Source organism: Phalacrocorax carbo, chromosome 2 (genome assembly GCF_963921805.1).
Source record: "Phalacrocorax carbo chromosome 2, bPhaCar2.1, whole genome shotgun sequence".
Taxonomy (NCBI): Eukaryota; Metazoa; Chordata; class Aves; order Suliformes; family Phalacrocoracidae; genus Phalacrocorax; species Phalacrocorax carbo.
The window spans coordinates 87,939,634-87,965,033 of record NC_087514.1 but is presented as its reverse complement, the minus strand read 5'-3'; the positions used below and the strand labels follow the sequence as shown (position 1 = coordinate 87,965,033).

Sequence of the window (25,400 nt, the reverse complement as noted above, 5' to 3'; positions counted from 1 at the left end):
TATTCACAGTGTGAATGTTGAACAGAACTAAAACGCGTCTTAAGGATTAACAGCACAGGATTAAAGTTCTTTGTCTCATGATATAAAGAGGATCTCAACTTTGAGTCAAGAAGAATTTCACTGCTTTTTAACTGTCATAAAATTGTATTAACTCAGAATAACTATTTAAATTATATTTTTCTGAAAGAGCAGGTAGTTTGAAACAGCAGCTATGTCCCATGCATATCCCTGGGAACTTTCCTAAGACCTACACATGGGGGTCTCATACAATACAAAGCCAGGGCAGAAGCACATGTTGAGTAACCTGATGTGATTGTTAAAGGACATGCCTAGAGCCACGAGAAGAATCACTAGTTCTCTGAGGAAGGAAGCGAGGAAGGAAGGAAGGAAGGAAGGAAGGAAGCGAGGAAGGAAGGAAGGAAGGAAGGAAGGAAGGAAGGAAGGAAGGAAGGAAGGAAGGAAGGAAGGAAGGAAGGAAGGAAGGAAGGAAGGAAGGAAGGAAGGAAGGAAGGAAGGAAGGAAGGAAGGAAGGAAGGAAGGAAGGAAGGAAGGAAGGAAGGAAGGAAGGAAGGAAGGAAGGAAGGAAGGAAGGAAGGAAGGAAGGAAGGAAGGAAGCTTCAAAAGTTGATTCACAAAGCTGAAGCAGCATAAAGATTTGTGTAAACCAGCATAAGATTCTGGATTACTTCATTTGAGCTTTTTTAAATGCAGTACTGTGAGCAGCTACAATACAAATGGGACCAAAATGAATGTTGTAGTTTGCCTATACCCTTTCTGTGCAAATAACATCAGAATCATTAATTTGTACAGACTGAAAGCTGAAATCTGAAGAAACATGTTTTTAAGGAACATAAATAGGGGGACATCGCTGCAGAAAGGGAAATAAATGAGTCACATTAATTTTCTGCTTCCTTCACCTCAAGTTGATTAGCACTAATTAAATTGTATGCTAGTCAGCCTGTGAGTTTAGTAGGCAATGAAAAAAATCCTGAAATTTCATTGCTCATGGTGAAAACACCCACACATGTATGTGTGCATAATGCATCTATATCTGTATCTGTATCTGTATAGATATTGATACAATTTTATAGACAGGGGTGATAGAGATAAAGAAATCTTCCTTATGTCCAGTCTAAACTTGCCCTCTTTCAGTTTAAAGTCGTTGGCTAGTGTTCAGTTTTTCATCCACCAGTATCCCCAAGTCCTTCTCAGCAGGGCTGCTCTCAGTTGCTTCATACCCCAGTATGTATTGATACTGGGGATTGCTTTGGTCTTTTTCTTGTCAAGACCTTGCACATGGTCTTGTTGAACTTCATGAGATTCACACAGGTCAATTCCTAAAGCCTGTCCCTCTGGATGGCATCCCTTCCCTCAAGTGTATCACTGCACTACTCAGTTTGGTGTCATCTGCAAACTTGCCAAAGGTGCACTCAGTCCCACTGTCTATGCCATTGATGAAGACATTATATTGCACTGGTTTCAGTATGGACCTTTGAGGAACACCACTCGTTAGTGGTTTCCACTTCGACATTGAGCCATTGACTGTAACTCTTTGGACACAGTCATCCAGCCAATTCCTTATTCCTCTAAAAGTCCAACCATCAAACCTGTATGTCTCCACTTTAGTAGCAAGAATGTTGGGGGGGGCATCATATCAAGATCCTTATAGAAGTCCAGGTAGATAACTGTATATCTTTGTCCACGGATGCAGTCAGTCCATCATAGAAGGCCACTACACTAGTCAGGCAGGATTTGCTCTTGGTGAAGCTATGTTGGCTGTCTCCAACCATCTTCCTGCCTTCCACATATTTTGACATGTCTTCCAGGAGGATCTGTTCCATTATCATACCAGGCACAGAGGTGAAGCTGGCTGGTAGTTCCCAGGGTCCACTGACTAGTCAGACTCAGTTTATTCTTTCAAGATTTTCAGGAAACAGTTTCCGCTTCATTCGATAACTTTGTACTGAGGGAAGAATTCCCTGGAAGAGGAACTGATGACTAAACTACATTAATATAATTATATGTCATTACTGATCACTTTCAGTGAAGAAACTCTATTTACTGTAACGCCCATTCAATTTCTACCTGATTACATATATTGGCAAAATTCCTACCTTCAGAAAATTTCAGCAGCTATTTCAAAATGGGAATTTCAGCTTGTCTCACTGTTTCTCACCTCAAGGGTGAAGATTCAGGAAACATGGAATCTTGCTGCCACAATGCAGTTTTCATAATATCTTCACCCCTACTATATGGTCATCTAAACAATCAGCCCCAAGTAGACAAAGTAACACCTCTGACAACTTTCACTTAAACGTCCCTTTACAATGCAAATACAAAGCTGACTTCTTAGTCCTACTTTACTTAATTGCTCTTGAAGTTTAGCTTTATCCTGATAATTGACAGGTGAAGTAATGTGAGCAAGCTCCTTTTAAACAGAAATTTCCATCCCAGTTGCCACTATCAAGTGTCTGAAGCACAGGAAGGACAAAGGAGATATAGATATGTTCTGTCTCCTCTGCAGGTAGTCTGTAGTTGCTGATTCTAAGGCACAACTGAAGGAAGTCCAATGTTTTCAGGATTGCCACAGAGTATCCAAAATTTCTTATCCTATTTATAAAACAGAGAACTTTAGATGTTAAGATTTAAATAAAAAAGGTACCCATAGGACAAAACTAGCACCTCCATTTACAAGCAATTTTCTCAGGTGCAAGTGACAAACAGCACTTACCTCATTCAAAAGATGAAGAACTGTTATTTGCCCCAAAATACAATGGTGTTCATCTTTGGAGATAGCATGTATTGCAATTTTTTTTTCTCAAGAAATAGAATGTTACCATACGGTATGCTAAACTATTGTGTCTGAAAATTGATATACCTTAATACTTTGCCAGCCATATTCATTAATGCTAGATATAGAAGTTAAAACTTGCAGTTTATCTCACTGAGAGTTTAATAACAAGTATTTGTCAGGATTCATTTAGTTTACTGTCCACAGTTCTGTGAAATTACACATGAAAGAAATTTAAACAAAATCAGTGAAAAAAACCTCAGTATTTAAATGCAAGAACGTACATATGCTTTACTTATGTGTATATATGTATTTATGAGCATAAATAAATGTAATTAAAAAGTTGGAGTTGACTTACTAGTGAGAGTCAGATGCATTATAATTTCATAGAGTGCATCTGCTAGTGAGCAGAAATACCTCAGGATCCCAGTAGAATTTTAATTTACATGATGCCAATTACCAAAACTATTATCTGCCAGAATGACAGCAGTATGATAACGTTTCCAACATTTATGTCTTCTCATACTCCATTCCCCAACCCAGGGCCTGGCTTCACTACCTTCTGGAGCAACTGGCCTTACCATCACCATGGGGTGAGGTGTCAGTGGAAAAAGTTCTTTCCCTTTGCTCTGGAGACCAAACTGGCTTAGCAAATGGAGGAAAAGATCCTTCCCCTCACTCCAAGTTTCACTGACCTTTTGTCCAAAAGAATAAATGTCACCATCATGTTTGTCTTAACACTTTATTGGTATTCAAACAATGAAAGATTCAGGAGATCTTATCAATCACTAATGTCTGTACTTCATCATTAAGAGACCTCTAGGAAAGGCTGGGGACTGGGATAAAGCGTAGGATCCAACCTGGCTTAAATACATTAACCCATGTCACTGGACATCCATAGTTTGTCATCCCATTAGGGCAGTCATTGATCAGGTCACCTGTGAGTTATATGTTCTTTAATAATATTGATGCCCACTTATAGTGAATGCCTGGCAAAAAATTAGCTAATAATTAACTTATAGAAATATTAATAATATTTCTATATGCCCCCAACATAGAAAATATTGCCTATTACTTAAGTGAAAAACAATTTATCATTTGTAAATTAAAGACACTCAATCCCGTTTTCACAGGACAACACAACACTACCTAGCTCTCTAGCGATACACTTTTTAAAGTGACTGTTTCTTACCCTGAGAGTCTGCAGATTTTTAAGGAGCCTGTTTCTAAGGATCCATACAAAAATATGTATGCCAATTACAAGCAGGTTTAAATTTGTCATACAGAATTTAATTTTCCTGATCGAAAATATTTATAGTGTCTGTAAACCATAGTAATCAAAAAGGAAGCAACTTAGAACAATATTTGTCTGCTGCATTTTCACAGATTTAAAGTTTATAAAAAAAGATATGTGGCCAAAGTAACCTTATGTTCATATACTGCAAATACAGGAGGCACACAAAGGGAGAGGTTGTGAGGTTGTGAAAAGACTTGAGAGTGGAGAACTTATTATTCATACTTGTTGTGATTTTGATATCACTAATAAATCTGAAGGACAGGAGAATAAACAGGAAGCTACAGATGGTGCACTTTTCAAAATTAGAAGTTTTAACCATTCTAGTTTTAATATGCTATTAACAAGTTCAGAAACTTTCATGGATATAAGTCTGCATAGCTTCAGTTCAAGTTTTGTCTTTGACTTCAGTTGAGATAAGAATAAACAAATAGTTTTACCACTGAATTTGAAGTCCTTTTAAATTATTGGTACAACATGAGAGTATAAACAGAGTCTTAGCTTACGGTTCATTAAAAAACACAGTAACTTGAACAACAGGCTTTCTCACTGATCACAGGATAAAATACTGAAATTAAATCTTGAAGAAGAAATACTAGAACCTGAGAAAATTATGCAAATAATATCAGTGCATCATATGTAATGTCTTTGTAATGATATGGTTCTGTCTCACTATGACTAAGCTGAAGGAAGATCAGTGTTGCATTAGAGACCAAGTAAATAGATATTCATGTGGTGCCCCTCAGAAATTACCAATTACCAGTCAGTAATTACAACAAAGTATTTCAAAGTGTTCTATGAAAGCAGTTAAGTATAAGCTCCAGGTAAACAACAGAAGTGCACATAGTCCTGATGGAAACTCAACATTGTCTAGCTGAACATTCCCATGGACATCGGTAACATTTAGATTCAGTCTTTACAAAGGGAAGAAATACTGTCGTGGTCATTAATAAGCAGAGCAGAGGACCTGAGAGCTGCAAAGGAACAGAAGGGCAGAATTTGCTATGCAGCTGAGCACCAGCTTGTTCAGGAACGTCTGAAGTGCCTGACCGACACCAGAGCCCACAGGACGGGCAGTAGCAACTGAAACAGGGGGGAAATGGTCAACTATTGTGTAATCAGGACTAATGTTAAATGATAAGAATTTTTTCTTTCCAGCCTCTTCATGCCCTTCCTCCTGCACAGGAGTTGGCATGTGTGCAGAATCCACTTTAATTTGTATAATGTGCATGTGAATATAATGTGAGCAGATAGATAATACCACATGCCTAATCCTATTAAAATAAAAAATGTGGAGAAAAAATATTTGGATAATTATTTTTTAAAATGTATTACCTTCTGCAAATAAGTCATCAGTATTGAAACGAATAAGTGGAATAGCTCCATGTTCCTTGCAAGGTAAACGTCAGAGGAAACAGTATTGCAAAATGCCAACAAATACTAATTTCTGATACATCAGAGGATAAAGTTAGAGGAAAATCCAGATAGTGTAAAGAGGCTTCTTTCTGCACAGGCTGGGAGAGAAATGGGAGGGAAATTATAGCTTGTTCAGCTACCAAAATGAGATTGAAATATGATTTCAGTATAGCTTAAAATGGGATAAATAGAATACTGTGAACATGTTGCTCATAAAAGTAATAAATTATTTTATTAGATAAAATAAACAGTCATACCTGAGTACTGCATAATTAGAACAATAGATAAACACATAGTACAGGGAAAAGAAATCTTTGGTTTAAAAAACAGAATAAAAAGTATACATTAGTAACAAGTGTTGAATAAGCCATTGGTTTAGAGGGCATTAAAATGTATATGTCACTAAGGAGAGTTTAATTAAAAGACAGAGACACTAAGTGAGTAATGCCAGACAAAATGCAGAAAAACTACAGAAATGCAACAAAAACCACAAAAACATAAGCCACTGAAGTTAGCAGAATCTTTTTACTCATGTGACTTGGAAGAAAGTTCTAACATTTCCTCCAAATACTACAATGGCAAAAAATATGAACAATAAGATGCACACCTGACCAGAGCAAAAAAACAGTGCATGTAGGAAAGAGAAAAAACACATACCCATACAAAGATTAATTGCTTATTGAAATTATATCCTATGTAAGTGATGGAGGAAAGAATAATGGAAATAAAGAGTGCCTTAACACACTTAAGCTTTGAATGCATGCCAAAATAAAGTTGATACTGAAATAAACACATCAGAAAAATCCAGAACACATTGGCTTTCAGAAAGAAAAAGCAAAATTATAATCGTATGTGTCATAGAGAAATCACCAGAAATTGGGAATTTCATCTATGAAGTAAATACCTAAATTCTTATTAAGACCACCTTTTTTACTGGTGCAGATACAACCTGCATTAAAAACAAACAGTAATTAAGTACTAATCGTAACTCACTGTATGACAGAGGACATACATAATTAAAACGAAACAATAACTTGAAAGTATGAATGTTTTTGACTTGGTAATGGAGTATTCAAAGTAAACCTAATGGCACATAAAAGGACTTCAGTGAATGTAATTGGAGAAAACATGAACACATTTTCAAATACCAACAGGTGAAAATAGAGCTGGAGTAAGCACTTTTATTTTTAATTACATTCACAAGGCTGACATCCAAATGAGGAAAGTTTCACAAGTAGTATATTTTTCAATTCATTGTCTGTTATAATTTTAACACTCACAAGCTGGTGTTAACAAATGTATTTTCTTATTTTTTCATCAAGACCGAAAGGGAAAGCTAAAGATCAAGAAATAGGTTTAACCTCAAGCTCATAATTTCTTTTATGATGACTTAATCGCAGCTGATAACATATATTTATTTATTTTATGGAATTAACTTCTGTGCAAAATTACTCTCTTTAATTGCAACACAAGTGGAAGGGGGGTTCAGTCTGGAATTTAAGGTAAAGTATTCAATTTTGCATTAGGTAACAAGGCCTTCAATAATTAAAGTGGTTTCATTATTCCATAATAACTCTAAAGCATGCCTCATCACAAAAGAAGTGGTGAAGTGGAAAACTGTTTACATATTGTGAGGCAATATAACAAAAACTCACAAAATATTGATATTGAAGAGCAAAAGCATAACTTTTAAAAAATACCAACTAAAGACATTCTCTTTTACAGGAAATCTGAAAAAATACTGGTAATGAGAGTAAATTATGAAAGAACTTTTAAATAATAGTAACTTGAACTTAAATAGCTGTAAATGCTCTCTTTTTTTTCAAGTTTTAACTTCAAACGTAGTGTAGGAGCAAAATATTGGGAGGGCAAGTCACAAGCTGTTTCAACAAGGTGCATCATAGGCTGGGTTGACCTAATGTGATGAAGAGGTATGTGACAAGCAAAAACTACCTAAAGAATTTCAGAGTGAAGAAGAAGCTGCCTAGATGCTTTGTTCAGATAAACTATTTTAAGGTGGAATGTTTATTCTGTTATGCTTTATTCAGCTGATTGCTTTTCTCAAAAAATCTGCAGTCCTACTTGTCTACTTTGCACTGGAGTCACTCTTAAAATTTATCATAACCCAATAACATAGAACTTTTCCTAAAACTTATCTCTATATAATATTACACTAGAAACTGTTAGGTGACTTCAGATACCACTGTGGTAAATACTGATTTCTGTGAACAATGCTTATTCCCAGACATGTTTTATCTTTGAAGTTCCACAAAATTAGCAGAGGCTCTTAAAACACATGGAGAAATTACTACTGTTATATACATCTCCAGTGAGGAGAAATCTAGGGACAGAAAAGTTTAGTGGATCTCAAAATAAATGAAACAATTGACCCAGGGTAACAGACTGTTTTCAGAGTTGCTGAGCATTTATAAAACTGGTTTAATTCCTGGACACGTTGATACTCAGCAGCTCTGAAAAAGTCAGATCCATGTTTCTTGAACTGATTAACTGAAAACAGTGATTCTAATGGACAACCAAACTTCATCTAACAAATATATGCTATGAATGGAGTGTTCACATTTAACTTTATACACTTCTCTGAAGAACACTTACCCTCCTTTCCTGCAGTTTTTTTTGTTCTCAAGTGTTTGTTTCCTCTCTCTCCTCCTCTTTCCCGCTCAGTACACTTGCTCTTTCCCTTCCCTCCACTTGTCTTCCTCTTTTCTTACTTACTCAGCTTTCATTTCACAAAAATATATATATATATATATAATGGTTAAGATTACATAGCATATATAGACTATGATGTTTAATTTTAATTAGGAATAAGAAAGAAAAATACCAGAAGCAAATGAAAAAAAATCACATTCCCATCACATTCCATACAAAGTGTAACATATTTTCACATATATGTCATATATAATTTTAATATTTATTTGAGCATAGGTGCTTTCAACCACAGAACTTGTATGTGGACTTGCATCTCCAGAGTTTTAACTTGACCTTTCTTTTCATGTTTACCAAATAGGTCTATGCTACCAACATTTACATTACCTTGTGCCAACTGCATCACTACTAAATAATATGTTCTTAACCAAAGCAGCAAGGGAAATTTTCTGTAAAGCAACAGTGCAATCAAACCTATACTTTGTTCAAAAATATTAGAGAAGGATTAAACAACTATCAGTGCTCCTCTGATGCCAAAAATACCAGAAGTTCCTCCTCACATTGGCTTACTAGGGTGTGCCGGACTCCCCATGTGGTACACAGAACTATCAGGGAGAGACAAAGAGAATGCCCTAAATAAATTACAAAAGTAAAGCAAGTGTTATTGATTATTCTGCGCTTTTCTGTTCTACTCCTTCAAATACATCCTAGTCCACTGGCCTTTCAGGTATGAACGCAATGCAGTCCATGCTTTCCAAAATATGGTTAATGCCTTTATGAGTACTGTGTTCCTCCAAGCAAAAGTTTCATAGAGCTGGATGCCTCATCAGTTATTAAGAGCAATATTTTACGTTGATGGCACTTTTTACAGAGACAATCAAATTATATTTAGCAAATACCTCAAGAACTCTTCTTTGATATATATATATATATTTTCCATTTCATAAGGTGGGAAATGAGTACAGAGAGATTAAACTCTTCACTCAAAATTAGTAAAAAGGCCTGTGGTGGAATCAAAAGCAAGAGAAATTACTGCAAATTTTTATTTTTTTATGACAGAATTTTTTCTCTTGTTTAAGGGTATTTCCGTTTAGTACAACCATTTCACTCAGCTCCAATAAGATTATTAGCGTGTATTATCTAGTTCTGAACTATATTGCTTATTCGTATAAAACAAACAAAGAGACAAACAAACAAAAACTCAGAGCAAAAATCATCCCTAAGTACATTTAAGAAAAAGGAATAAAACATTGTATGCAGTTTCACTGTCTCATAAGGGAAAAGCTATAGTATAATGTTATGGCTCCCTCTTTTGGATAGCACATATCTAGTATGCAATAATAAGAAAACTCATTATGTCTTTAACACCAGAAACATAACACAAGCCTCTCTCTTTTTCTCCCAGATCCTGCTTAACAGTGATAAATGCAGCCAATAAAACCAAGCTTTTTATAAGTCTCTTGCAAAATGCAATTATATTGCAGATTTCTACATTCTATAAAAATAAACATGCATTTCCTAGCTAGGGCTGTAGCTAGAATATTTTTGAAATACATTAAACATTAGTCTATCAAGTACCTATAAAAACTGGAACATAAAATTCTCTCATGGACAGCTCCTTATTTTAGCAGTGCTGTTAATACAAAATGAAGGAGAAGAATAAACAGAAGATTGATGAAAAGCACTTAAGCTAACTTAGTCTTTAGACAAGTGACCAGAAAGGAACAAATTTTGTTCCTACACTATTATTACTTCATTAGGAACTGTGAGTGAAAAATAAAATAAACAGTCATTTGCATTGCCTTTTTTGAAATCTTCAGCATAGCTGTGACATAGCCAAAAGTCCACAGACTTATATGCATTGGTTTCAGGAAAATTTTGAACATACCCTTGAAGAAGTAAAACACATATACCATTTTTAGAACAAGAAAAATCATTCCTGTAAAATAAAAGGTATTTTATTAGATGGGAAAGGTGAGGAAAGAGTAAAACTCTTACAAGGTATCGATTAACACAAAATAGTGAATCCTGACAGAACCTAAAGTCCTACGGTTTAAGATTTTTTTCTTCATGTAATACTAGTAACCAAACAATGTTGGTTTTATAGATATAACTATATTTAATTCTGAATTTGAGTTTTGCTTTTCCAAGTATTGGAGGCATACCACCATTCTTCTATACTAATATCTAGGCATAATTCCACATTACACAACAGGTTCAATTTACTCCATGTCTCCATGTATGCTGCTGTGAGACAACTAGAAATAAAATTTTTGGCAAAAAATGTCATGAAAATTTCAGTAGCACTATTCACTGACTTCAACTGTGTCATACAGAATACAGGCTTCATTTCACTCAAAAATCCTTCCTATTGCTTTCTTATTACCTTTATATAAAATATGGATTTTAAGCAGATATGTACAAATGAATTGTTCTACAGGAATTGTTTAGCATTTTCTAGTACTAGAAATAGTAATTCTTCAACATTCATTAAGTTGTTGTGCTATACAATTAAAAAATTAGTTGGATTTGTATCAATTAACTTAAAATTTTTATACCATGACACCCATCTTAATTATACCATTGCAGCATGTTTTCCCTTCAAAGCATCCAGAACTGCAATAGGACAATTGCATTTGACTATGCTGGATCATTAATATTCACTCTATTTATTAGTAACTATAAAGTGTTTATTTTAAAATCGGCACTATAGTAATGACATTTAGATGAAGGTACATTCTTTTTCATGAAAAACTACCTGTGGACAGTTAGTATAATGACAGTTCTTCAGAGTTAGGAAAGAACTGTGCAATTTAGCAAGCTTTATTTACTGTAGTAATGAAACTGTTTCAGTTACAGATACTGTCTACACCCAGACGTACTATTAAAAAGTGACATCAAAATCTGGCTGTAATAATGATTGAAGAATCACAAAGATAAAAAGAAGGGAGGAAATTCACTTGTAAGAAGTAAAACTTTGTTTCATGCAAAATATCTATTCCTACATAAAGATTAAAAAAAAAAAGTTACTGACATACGCATCCCTATGTACAGATTAACCATACACTTTCTTTTTTCCTGTTATGTGATTCTGTTAATTTGTTTTCTCTGAAGCCAGATATTTTATGAGTTGTCTTAGCAGTATGAAGCCCAAACATAGTTATGGTCCCTCATATACCCTTTTCCCTCATCTTTTAGAAATGTGAGAAGGAAGAGAGATAGTCATGGGCATTTGAGTTTATGTGAGACAGTTTTAAAGCTTGACTATGCCCTGCCATTTCAGTCAAAGCTAGACAAAAAATACTAGAGCAGACAACATAAAGCAAATGCTTTGTTACATCCACTTCTTTTCAGGCATATGCCTACTTTTTCTCTCTGAAACTGGAACCATATACATAGTATCATGCAGTTACATCTTTTGCTTCTTACTGAGTTTTAATGAAAAGGGCAGGAAAATATAGGGGGTAATTCTGGAATGTTATCTGAAAGGTACTATGTATGTTTTGAATTAAACCAAATAAACCATATGAAAATCTGCATGCTCTGGGAATTCATACTGAGATATAGACTATTAAACTCTCAAGTTTGGTTCAGTTTCTACTAAAGGAAACATATCACATGTCATTTGAAAGCTAACTGCTATCTTAAAGAGAAACAAACTAGTTATTTTTGTCTCTGGTTGCTACAAACAAAGAAACCAAATAATAAAATGGTTGGTATCAGCAATAGCAACTGCAGTCTCATAAGGACGTGATTAAATGATTAAACGCATATGCAAATGACCTATTTCCCTATCTCAGTTCCAGATGGGTCTGAAGTCTTCTGAGATTGCCTGTCATGGTAGTAACACTAAACCACATATAAAGTCTGCACTAAGGATAAACATTTGAGGAAGGCAAATTCACGAAAAGCTATAGGAAATCTTGAAACCTCAAAGAGAAATAAAATTTAGAGGATTTCTTTCCCCAGAGGGCTTTAAATCTTTAAGTAATCAAAATTTCAGTTTGCAATTGAACACAGAAACCAAACTCTGAGCTACTGATCAGAGTTCTTGGTGGGCTTCTCTGCAGGACTGTCAAGCACCAAAAGGAGTTTGACTGCCCACATCTAGGCTACTAGCTCTTGGGAGAGAGCATAAACCCTTAGGAAACAAATAGCAGAAAAAGGGTCCATCAGAACAGAATATACACCCAACATCCAATGCCATGTATTTGTGTGATACCCTTTCTGTCATTTCATCAGAGGCTGGGGAAACATTTTGATTTTAACAAACTCCTATGATTAAAAACTGAAAACTTGTTTGTGAAGTTCCATGCAAAACTTTACCATCAGTATTATGCTTGTGGCTACCCACTGTTCTGTGATTCATTTGTCACAGTTTTCATGGGAAAACAGAAATGGTTATAAACCCTTAAGGATTAAATGCCAGATTATTTATTTATTTATTTATTTATTTAACCAGGGATTCATCAGATCTAATTGCAGTACAGGGATTTCAAGTCAGAGTAAATGTCAGCAACTTCACGCATACTATCAGGAATCTCAGTGACGAAACTGCTGAAATATTCATCATTTTCTTTAACTTTTCACTTCAACTTTCTTGATACATGAGGGTTTCAAGGTATGAAATGCAACACCGACTTTTAAAAAATATTCAGTTCTATCAGAGACAAGTCACAGGGACAAACTCTGAGGCTCAAACCAGTGAAATTGCTAGCAACTCTTACAAAGAATACATTGTTGGACACATGACATACTGGAGAAAAGTCAGTAAAGTTTTTCGAAAAGGAAGTCCTGCCTCACAGACCTGTTTGAGTCCTCTGAAAGAGTTATCAAGTATATGGATAGCTTTGACCTCTGATATGATCTAGTTGTACTTCTAGAAGGCTTTTGACAGGGCCACTAACCAAAGGCTCTTAAGCAGCCATGAGCTAGAAGTGAAGGTCCCTGCATACACCTGTAATTAGTTACAGGAACCAGCAGGAAGAAATAAATAAAAAGTTTTCACATTGAAATAAGGTCTGTTCCACGGGATCTGTACTGGGGCCAGCACTTTTCAACATATTCATAAATAAACTGAAAACACATTTGAATAGCAAGGTGAAAAACTGCGTGACATTCAGCATGCTAGAGCAAAGAGGCCTTTGCAAAAGCTTGCAAAAGGATCTTGCAAGCTTATAATCATAGTAATCTATGATTATACTAATATACTTCACCTGGCAAGTAAACTGGCTTTTGCAATGTAATTGTCCATACCTTTCCACTGTTATTACAGTCCCTAACATCAGTTTAGCCTGTACTGACTGGCACTCTCCCAGAAAATTCCTGATGGTGTTTGAGGGCCAAGCCCAGGGTGATTTCTCATAGATGATATGGACATGGTAACCCTGTTTTGGAGGTAGACAGGGAAGAGAAGAAGAGAGTTTAACCATACGGATTTGAGTCTCCCCATGACAACCAGTCTCTACCTTACAATGGTTTAATAACTATAGTAGTTTGCTATATATACTTTTGTAGTCCATGTGATACAGTGAACGGACACCAAAATGGTGGATGGTGAAATTGTTACAAAATTATGTAAAGCCACACACATGGTAAACCACAGATTTTACATTTAAAATAATAAAGTCTGACTATTGCCATTGGGGAATAACACCATAATGTGATGATAGATAATAACAGGAAAGCATTAGCCCAGAGCTCAGCAGCAGTCAAAAAAAGCAAACAATGCCATGTATCATAATGAAATTAAGTAGACAGTGTGATTAAGCTGCTATCTATATATGCATGAAGCTCCTGCAGCTTGAATACTGCAACAAATTATGATCTCAAATATCAAAAGATACACCAAAAAAATGGAAGGGGTTCAGAGGAGGGCTACAGGTGCAATGAAAAGTATGGCACAGCTTCCAGACAAAGAATGATTAAACAGGGAGTCCCAGAACTTTTCATCTTTGAAAAGAGACAACGGAAGGAGAAGTGGATTTAAGTCTGTACATTAATTGGTGGCAAAGAGAGCGAAGAGGGAATGACTATTTACTGTACTGTCCAATGACAGTACTAGTTGTCTAATGAAGCTGTCAGTTGCAAAGTTCAAAAACAAACAAAAAGTGTTCTTTCCACAAGACTGTTAAACTGTGAGTCTCCTTGCAGAATGTTGTGGCTCCTAAAAGCTTATATGGTTTCAAAGCAAAGAACCTATTGGGGATTACTAAATACCTAATATTTGGAGACTAAGAAAAATCATTATATGCTTCTCCATGCTTATACACTATCATGGATGTCTGATTGTTGAAGACATCCTCATCTTGGACTATCTGGATACTAACAGAATAAGCAATACTTTCTTACACTTATTTAGAATTTGTTCATGTTTTGTATTTGCCTTTCATTGATGAAGTTAGATGAGATGCAAGTCAAGGGCTTTTTTGGTTGTTTGAAGGGTGTTTTTAAGGAAGAGATTCAGACCTAGACATAAGAAAATTGTACTTTATATTTCTGAAATCTGTATTACTCCTGTAAGTGGTAGAATTGCCACTTGTAGGTATTTTAGGGTGTTTATTATGGAAATAAAGGCTGAAGCCTCAGCTGCATCAGACTCCTTTCAGATTAACTGAGATAACAAATAGCAAGAAATGTTAAACCTATGCACTATTTCTGTGCACAAATTCCTGTGCTTGCAAGGGGCCTGCTCAGCTCTGAGGATGAGACTTTTCTTGGTTTTGTGATCCCCCTGGAGACAGCAGAAGGGCATAAAGGGGTTGAGCTCTGATAAATGACAGCATTCAGCAGCGGCTCAGTTCCTTAAGGAAGGAAGCAGCAACAACAGGCTGCAATTACAAGTCCAAATCTGCTAACTACCTTTAATTGGTCAGCAACTGAGTTTTTCCAGTCCAGAGAAGTGAATGTATATCCCCTTTCAGGCAGTAATTAAGTCTGATTTTCATGATCCTTCTCTATAGGAACAAGATTTCTAACAACTCAAACATACATGAGCAAAAAAAACCAGCAGGATGGAAGAGATTAATGGTTTTTTAAAATCTGGGAAATACTAGCTTGAAGATGTCTTTATTCTGAGAAATTCTGACTTGTAACAGCCTCTTGGGCCATTGTACAAGCTGAAGATGCAGAAAGTTTAACAAACTCTCATCCTGGTACATGTTGTGCTCAGGAGATATGCAGAGATAGGAGGCATCTGACATGGAATCTCAGACTGCTTCGTTAGGACCTAGCTGTGTGACCAGAGTGGACAGCTGCATAATAAAGCAGCAAGAAAGAGCCATTTGGTGAAAGCATGTAATCCCAGTTATCAGGAGAACTGGTAAGTACGTCCTGTCATTACCAGTGCTGCCATAGGTGCCATAGGTGAATCTCATCTGCTTCATGCAGAGAGCCTGATGAGAATTGATATGTCTGGAAAATAGGGGCCTTCTCCTCCAGATACTGCTTTGTTTTGGATCGGGCAGACAGAGGGATATGCTGTTTACAGAAAAACAAACAAGCAAACAACAAACAAACAAATAAAACCAAGCCAACAAAAAATGCCTTAAATATTGCAGGGTACCAATATCAAAGTACAGCAAACCAATATACGAGTGACAGAATTTGAGGCAATCTTAAAGGGGAAGCAAAAAGAAGACATTTGCTTTGATGACAGCATTTATTTTTCCTCTTGTCTCTGAAGGCTATTCTTTAAAAACCATGAATGTGATGAATGTGTTGCGTTTGTAAATAAGGTGTGGTATAAAAACACCTAATGCAGCTTCATTATATGATAAGAGTGAAATGTGTTCCCTGTGGAGAAAAATCGATACTAAAGATCAAAGGAATATCTTCAAAAGGCCTTGCATTAAGGGTTTACAAGAGCTGTATTTCCTAGTTCCCCTCATGTTGATGAAAAGCAGATCCTGTAAAAAGGTTCATTATTGGAGAAAAAGGGTCTTCTATTTTTTTTTAATGTGAAAATATACATTTTTCTTTTTTAATACAGTGAGCTGCTGTCTTAGGAGCAGATGTTTTAAAAGTCTCTTTTGAGCTTCATTGAATATCATTGCTAACAAGTGAGAGACCCTTATACAGGATGGGTTGGAAGTGCTGCAGGCTTCATTCACTAACTGATGGAAGGATGGTTGGGGGCAAAAGAGTCTAGAAACAGTTTCATCTGCACCTCAGAAGAGATTTGCTCCAGAGAAGTGCAGATGGTATTTTCACCACCCAGGAACAGTTGCTTTAAATCACAGCTGTGTCTCTGCACAAGTCTTTGCCAGTGGGGATTGTCCAAACACAAATCAACACATTCTCTTGCCAGATCTACCCACCTGGGGGACTGGCATTAACTCACTGTGAGTGCTATAGAGATGGTGACTCAAGCCATGTTGAGTTGGACTAGTGTCTCCAATGTATGTGCCCAAGAGGCTGGCAAAGCTCTAAAATAAATGCTACTCTCTCATCACAGCAAGATAAATGTTTCTTATAGTGCACCTGCAAACCATAGATTCATTTGCCTAAAGACATTAATTCAACAGACATTCCAGTACAAATTGGTATAGTTCACAATCCCTAAAACTATATTTATATTCATATGACTTCTTGACTCTTGTAGCTAAGGGAACGTGCAGTGGTGTCCCGGACATAAAGAACTGCCCTCAGCTATTTCCTGGCAAACTTTTCATCTAAACCTATCTCCAATGTGTATAATGCTGATCAGCAACCCAATGGGCAAAAAGCAGCTCTGAAAATCTGTTCCAAAAGGTTTGCAATGGGAGCTGCTGAGTGGGGAAGTATTTCTTTTTTTTTTAATGTGGCCCATGTTTTTGTGCCTGAATAGGATATGAGTACTTTACTCAACGAACGGCTGTTCGTAAGTCAAAAATCTGTTCCTTAAGTTTTGGGGATCCCTCAAAAGCTACTTCAGCTCTCATAGAAGTAAATGAAAATATCTTTCTTGAATCTCCCAGGTTCAGCACATTGGCTGTTTTCTTTTCATCCTTTCAATGTTACCCCCAACCCCATCTTTACCTATGAAGAGGGGAGAGGGAAGGAAAAAATTAGGAAGACGAAAACAAAAGGAGCTTGGTTTTTGAAAGTCAGCCATCGATAATACATCCACAGTCTATATTCATGTTTGTAGGATGACTGCACTCAGAGAATATTTGAGTGCTGCAATCAGAGAGAAGCATGTGTATGCATACCTGGGCTATCTTTAATTAGTTAGGGGAGTAATAAAAATGAACCCACAGTGGCACAGACCTAGCCTCTAGCTAAGTCTTGGTATTATCAGTGGCAGTGTGCAGTTTATAGCACAGCCTTTTGCTGTTACAGCTTCACTGTTCTTAGTATTTAAGCTACATAGATTAAAGCTACATTCAGCTATTTTGTTTTGAAAAGAAACACAGCCAAAATCAATGAGACTGCTTCCATGCATGCAGGCTACACAAGATTTATACTTGCTAGATCCTGTTAAAATACATATTTTAGTTTTACAGATTGTTTGGATCATCATGAACATCAGTTGCATCCTTTCTATTTAAAGATTAGTGAGCGCAATATGAAGCACTGCTGCTGCAGTTAACTCTGCTATTTTTAGCTATACACAAGCATTACAGCCTTTTTCTTTTAGAACAGAATTTTACTTCACTATTAACACATGAAAAAAACTAATGTGGGATACATTATCAAGTTGCCAAAGGTTAGCCTTTCTTCATGTTATGCTTGTGAGTGACTGTGCTGCACTAATTAAAAACATTGCCATGGCAATTGCTATAGAAACATTTAAATTGGCATCATTGCTAACAAATCCCTGCTATTGATCCCAGCAGGGCTTATTTCACACTACACCTGAAGAATCTAAATAGAATATTTTACATTCAAATGGGCTTTGATAAATACATTTTTCCAGTTGCTAATGTGCTCAGGAGAATAATGTCATTCATACAGAGATAATTCATTTACCTGGAACTGTTGTGGGATTCTGATATCAGAGTCCTTACTGCAAGGAGAGACTGTAATAGTTGTAGGCTACCACAATAGATCTCTCAAACTGTAAAAATAAAAAACATTTATTGCCTCCAGTCAGATCCTCTGATTTGAAAAGTGGGGAAAGAATCAAGGTTCTCCACAATTTGGAGTATTAAAATGTTTAATACCTTAATACCTTATCTTTAAAGAAGTTTCCATGCAACTAGGAAGAAAACCATTTTGACAAGAACAATAAGTTGATTCATGTAGTGAGTAAACAGTGGAAGCAGAAGTGAAGCAGGAGAGGCTGTGCATATAATTTTGATCGGTTACTTAGAATAAAACCCATTAAAATACTTCTCTCTGGTTTCAGACTAAAGATTTTTGCTCCTTTTAGAAGAAATCAGATTAGATGTTTACCATAATGTTCAGTAGATCCAGACTGATCGAGACTGGTAACTCTCTCTTTACACCTAATACATCCAACTACTGTAGAAATTAAAAGTAGGAAATAGTTTTTTTTCCTTTTTTTTAAAATTCCAAAAACTGAGTCTTACCCTTCTTGACATTAAGTATATTGACTTTCCTCTCAGTAGTGAAGTCCTTCTGTTAATTAGCAAGCAAATCAGTAGAGGGCAGCACTACACAGAAAACCGCACATTTTAAAGACTCTCATTAACTTCTGCACTGGCTGGGGTAAAATATGGTAACCTAGATTCCTCCAAGAAAAAAACTCTGTGTTTGCACAGAAATAATTTCTTATAGCAGGTTTGGACCATCTGGGCACAGTGCATTGTGGTCCCTTCAATAGCTACTCTTACTTTTCCAAACTACACAGAATCCTTTGATTCAGCATTAAAATACACCACCTAAGTCTACCAAAAGCAACTCCTGATCCACTTGAACAGCTGGCAGTGAGACAAGATGCATACATCAATGACCACCTTGAAGTAGCTCTTTGAGTACAAAGACAAGAATAGTATAAACATCTTATACATTTGAATGAATATGGCAAATAGTGTTTAGACAGGAAGGAATAAGGGTAATTTCAGGAAATGAAAAATGAGTAATTTTGAAAAACAAAAGTGAAGCATACAAAATTTGAAAATTCACTTGCATTTGAAATTGTCATAAAACTGAACATAGAATCACATGTGCCAAATGGCCAAATGAAAATATACTGATGTCACCTATCCTTCCCCCTATTTCAAAAAAGAGTAAAAATAAACCAGACTAAATAATCTGAATATTTTATTTGTCTAAGTTTTGAAATAATTACATTTTGAAGAGAAAATTTAAACTGTTCGACATTTTTGCATAACTTACTTTTGACAGCGGACTGCCAAGGCTTAGAGGTTTTGTAAAATATATTTTTAGTAGCTTCATAGATTCTATATGTATTAAAATTTTGCCAAACGCATGTGTACTTTTCAGGGCTTTTTGTTTGTTTTGTGGTTTGTTTTCATTTAATGCAGAAGAGGTGGTGTGTTCCAATAACTTAGAGAAATGAATCAGTCATGACCTTAAATTTATAAAAACATAAAACCTATCAGAATAAATAGCAACACATCACTTATATACAAAGCAAAATCAATCAAATCCAAAATTTGATCAATATGAATATTTGAACATATTATCATTCAGAATGTACATTAAGATTAATTCTTGAACTGTACTCCAACAAAAAGTGCTGTGGAAGACCATTATTTGAGGACATATCAAGCAAGCATATCTCAAGAAGAAATAAGAGACTTCAGAGCCATTGGACAAACTTGATAGTCTGCCTTTTGAGTACAGTATTTTCAAAAGTAGTACCTGTTGTCGTTTCCTTTCATTTTACAATACCTTAATCAGGATTACAAAGTTTGAAGAGACCCTCCAATCTACCTTAGATAGTACAGTGGATTGGATTTGAGTATAGGGATGATCATGTCTTATGCTCTACATTGATAAATAATTTTTATTCAGTGATAAAAACTACTTCAGTCTATATTATACAGGGAATTAGAATAATCAAATTTAGATATGGATAAAAGATTGGCTGAGTTTGTGGTTTTTTTTTTCTTTTGATCTTATTCAGTAAGTTTCAATCATAAGGCAAGATTATCATGTACACAACATATTTTCCAGCTACTGCCAAAATTTACTGTGTTAAATTAGTGACAGGGAAGTTTCCCTTTGCCCCTCTGCATGCTACAGGAACATACAGTACATTACAAGGGAGAAAACAAGATTTTGAGTATACCTACAGGATTCAAAGAAAATACATCTACTAATGTATGCCAAGATGTTTCTAAATCCATGATTTTATGCAAATTAGAGATAATTTACTTTGTGTTTTGATTATTCAGTTAAAATAAAGACATAAAAGAAAATAAGATTTTTCCTGCATTATATCTGTGATTTTCTGCATAAATTTGACACCTATTAAATTGTTTTCTTTTTGTTTTTGAACATGATGTTAGAAAGTTATAAATATTCCAAGCCTTCACTTCTTGCTCAGCTAAAACTCTGTTTGAAGTTACTAAAATGCTAAGACTTTGATCCTCCTTGAGGATTGCTGGTTAGGATCCTGAGACCATATAGAATACCATCATTTTAAGGAAAACTTCACACAAGGACACAATTCTACCAATTTAATCATTAAGGCCTTTATAGTATAATTCAATGAATGTTTTCCATTAAAAAATTTTGATTCTCAACTGACCAATAATTTTTCACAAAAAGCATCTTATTTCCAAAAATTTTGATCTTTTTATACAGAAAAAGACTTCATTCCTCTCCCCTAAAAAAAAACCCAAAGTGAAAATAGCTGCTGGTAATGATGGGTTGTGGGAGAAGGGAGGATAGGTATTTTTGAATAGGTATTCAAATGTTTTTTTGAAAGATCAAAATTTCAGTACTCTATAATTTCTGGGTGTTGTAGCTTCATGTTACTATTACTGTTCATGGACTAGGATTCCCAAAGCAAATGATACTTTTGCTGCTGAATTTTTTTCTTATGCTTTCTGTGGTATACAAGGACAGCTCAGCTGACGATATCCTAAAGCAAAAGCAGGCTTGACAGGAAACCCAGGTTATGGAAGAGATGGGGATAACGGGCACCTCAGCTATATTGCCAAATAGAGAGCACTGGTTTAAAAAATTAATCTTTGGTTTTGATTAAATATTGTTTACAAACTTTCACCCAAAACGTCATTACCAGTTTCAGAAAAATAATAACAAGTTTCTATATCATGAAATTCCCATTCATTAAAAGAAAAAAATAATACATTCTAAATGCAGAATTCTCTCCCAAATGCAGAAATTTTTTAACCCCACCAGGATTGCTATGAACCTAAAGTTATCTAAAAAGTACTTTTGCTTTCTTAAGGAATCTGTTGAAGGCATCAATAGAACTTCTTATATTATCTTATATTATGAGTTCCTTTATGCAGAAACAGAAGCAGATCCTCTGGACAATTGGGGGCTAGCAAAGGGGAAGAAGGGGTTGTGTTAGTCATGAAGCAACAGAAAATTCAGATTTGCAGATAATTCTGAACAGATAGTAAGAGAGGATACCATCAGTTTGAGCTGGGAAACATTAGGGTGGAGGTTTCTTACTATCTGGGCTGTTTTGTTGTGTCAGGATGCTGCTCATAGCTGAAGTTTTCAGATTAAGAAGTATTTTACTCAAATTGTATTTTAAATTAGTGTGTATATATAGTGTGAAAGAGTGAAATAGAAGATGAAGGAGACATTAAGGAACTTGACTTAAAACTCTCTGAGTAAATTGTTGTGTGTAGTTGTCTCAAGAAAATGTTCCAACATACAACCAGTCCTTATTTTTACTGTTATATGTAATTTCCAATGGGTTATTGTTGTGATCACTAGGCTATTGGTATTCCTGTTTCCCTAAGGCCATGACCTTAGGGACACAGAATTATTATAACTTACTCAAATACTTTTCTCCATCCTCTAGGTCCTACTTACAAGAGGAATATAACATTTGAAAAATTTGTTCTGGTGAATTATTAGAGGAGTGGAGGCTAACAGCATCACTGTAAATTATGAGGACTTATTCCTTCTTAACAGTTTTGCTTTGGAGCTGTATGTTTCATGCGATTGATATGATGCCATTCCAAAAAAGGACTAACAAGCACTCACACAGTGAAAGGATAACAGGATTGTCAGAGAATGGTGGAAAAACACTACACCGCACCAAGCGTGGTTGGATGTGGAATCAATTTTTCTTGCTGGAGGAGTACACAGGTCCAGACACTCAATACGTGGGCAAGGTAAGCCTTGTGTTTAAAGGTTTCTTTGGAGATGATGCATCTGACATCCCTCATATTTTCCCTCTTTCTCCACAGTTGTTTTGCATTTCATATAACAATGGACCCAATTTCTCATTTAAGTCAAACAAAGCATGTCATGGACCACCTGAGGCTTCCATGATTGTTCAAAGTTGTCATTTAGTGAAAAAAAAAAAAAAAGAAATTATTCAGACTGAAATGTTTTATTACATATGCCCATGCAAGTTTTATCACTGAATTCTTTCCAGCTTTCAACTGTTAAACATAAATATTACATAATGGAATAGAGAAGTTATGCCTTCATTCATCTACCTTGTGGCATTTGCCAGTATACTAGGATGTGTATTTCCTCAAGTGAAATATAGAATTCTAGTTATTAATAATAAAATGGCTGTCTGTGCATGATTCTAAGTATGGATAAAGTATTTGATAAGAAAAAGATCTGGTTTTCATCATTTCTGCAATAAACTGAGATTTTTACTTAATGTCTTGAGAGACTTTCCATTCTTTGAGACATATCTAAATCAGCTATTGATGACAACAGCACCTCTGAATTCCAGCTGTCTGTAGTCCTACCTTTTCTGATAACACACAACTCAAAGATTTCCAGATTTTTAGCCCTTTGTGGTGTCTCACCATCCACAGATCTGCCTTGTGGCCTGGTATGACTAAAGAATCTTGGTAGAGACCTAGAATGCATGTAGAAACCACCCAGAATGACTTACAAATGAAGTAAAAGTTTGTTTTAAGATATTAAGTTAACAAATGTCCATTCCAGTTTCTGTCGTCATCAGATCATTCATCCACAATGCTGTCACTAACTTGCATTGACAGGTATCTCTTGCTTTCCTGTGCCTAACTACCAAACTAATTGAGATATTTTTAATTAAAAGACCAAAAAATGGTTTTGAACATTTGCCTGTATCTCTGGTCATGGGAGGCATGATCATCTGGGAAATATGGAAATCATTTCTCTTTATTAAGAAAGAAATGTAAAGAAGTCAACCATGATAACTATGAACTTGATTCTGACCTTGTTTATACCAACACTACACCCATACAATTCTATTTTCAGTTAAATTAATTCTGACTTGCAGTAGCAGAAATAAGAGGAGAGCTAATAATCCTATTGCTCAATCTGTTTTTCAGTGTATAAAATAGGGAGGATTTTCGTAGGCAAAGGGATCTTCAATAAAGAGTGACCTAACTGCATAGCTAGATTTCTGAACAAAATTTGGTTAGAAGTATCTTTTAGAGTTGAGTAAACTTGCAAAGAAAACTTTCGATAAGGTACATAATAAAATAGCTCTCCATAGCCATAAGTTCTACCTAAACTCACAGAAATATTTTTTTGTAAAAAGAGAAAGCTGTCATAGATGATAAGTAAGTATCAAACCTAGGAGCTGATTCTAGTTTCGGTTCCACTGCTATAGATTAATGTACTCCAAACCATCTATGCCATTCTAAACCTCAAATCAAGTAAGCTTACATCAAGACTGTCATCGCTATCTCATTTTCACACAAGGAATGCCTACATGGCATATTGCAACAGGTGGAAACTTATTCTGCACTTACTCCAGACTAACTAAAAGCCATTGAACCTTATCACCATAGAGCTAAGTCCAGGAAGGAAAACAAATGGCTGTACAGCAGTTGGATCTGATATGATTCATGTCTTACAACTCAGTTAACATGTTGAGATTTTACACATTTCACTGCAAAATATTGTACAGAGGCCCCGAGGGAGGGGTTAGCATTACCAATTCTCTAAACAGATGGAAATCACCCCAGATATTACCCCATGTTCCAAAAAGATGGAGTTGGATTGAAGTGATAAACTCCATATGGTTGCATTAATTTTAGGACAGTTTATGACATGACAAAATGATGATAGTTCTGTCCTCAGTGGGATAAAATCACAGTAAATCCATTTGAGTTAGTTCAAATTATCCTAGGTACATGTGACATACAGCACAAAGAGGGAGCTGCTACAACAAGAAGCCAACTAAGGAATTTCTTCTTTTTGAAAAAAAAGAAATACCTTTTTTGAACAATATTCTGAGAAAGGCTTAAATCTCAGGTTTAGTATTCTTCTGCTCAAAGGGATGGTAATTAGCAAACTGGTATGTGTGAAGAGAGATCCTTTCATTCCAACCCATGGGGACTAGTTCACAGCAAGTATTCTTATCCAGTCCCTCTTTAATATGTATGTGCACAGGCAGATGGATTACTGGGGTAGAATAACAAATGTTGTACTAAAAATTAAATAAATCGAATTAAGAAACTTTATCAGGAAATAAACTTCTATGGGATCATAGCCATAATACCAAAAAATTAGTTTTCCTTCCCTAGCTCAATTTTAAAACAATTTTAATCTGTTACAGCGTTGTTTGTGTTTTGTTAGTGATGCTACTTTTTTGATGATTTATGATTGCATTCCATTATTGGCAGTGGGGTAGGATCGCTCAGTATGACATGAAGGGAAAAAATTATTTACTAAGAAGGATGGGTACATGGGATGGAGAGCTGTTCTGTGACTTCCACACACCTCTCACTCCCACAGCTCAGCCTCCCAACTGAGTTTAGACCAGGGACCCAGAGGAACTGGACACTTGCTTTGACCTCTGGACTGCCCAAGTCCTGCTGGCAGTCTTGTCCCCACAAGGGCACTTCTGCCTCGTGCTCAGGCTGCACATCTGAGGTGTTATCGTCTTAAGTTGTGCTTTTTAAAATTAGATTGTCAATTATAAAGATAGTAAACTAATGGCCTTACTAGTCAAGTACCCCAGGATGATCTCTTTCCCCATATCTAAGGCCAAATAGTAGTTGTTACTGGGGTTACTCTGACCCTCTGGTCTTCTTCCCAAATATCTCCCAAGACTGGAAAGTCATTAACAGCTCCATCATTCCTGATTTTTTGTTTCTTTCCTGCACATACCAGACTAATCTAAGCAGTTAGAGCTGGCAGATGCAATCTTGG

General features: G+C 35.7%; 1 protein-coding gene across 1 annotated transcript in view; it reads left to right on the top strand.

The window, feature by feature from the left end:
• The window catches only part of CDH9 (cadherin 9), a 100,850-nt gene that overhangs the window by 7,329 nt on the left and 68,121 nt on the right, over positions 1-25,400 (top strand). Inside the window, exon 3 of the mRNA XM_064443428.1 lies at positions 22,087-22,402. Coding sequence (XP_064299498.1) covers positions 22,175-22,402 — 228 coding nt within the window. The 5' untranslated portion in view covers positions 22,087-22,174. The remainder of the gene's footprint in view (positions 1-22,086; positions 22,403-25,400) is intronic.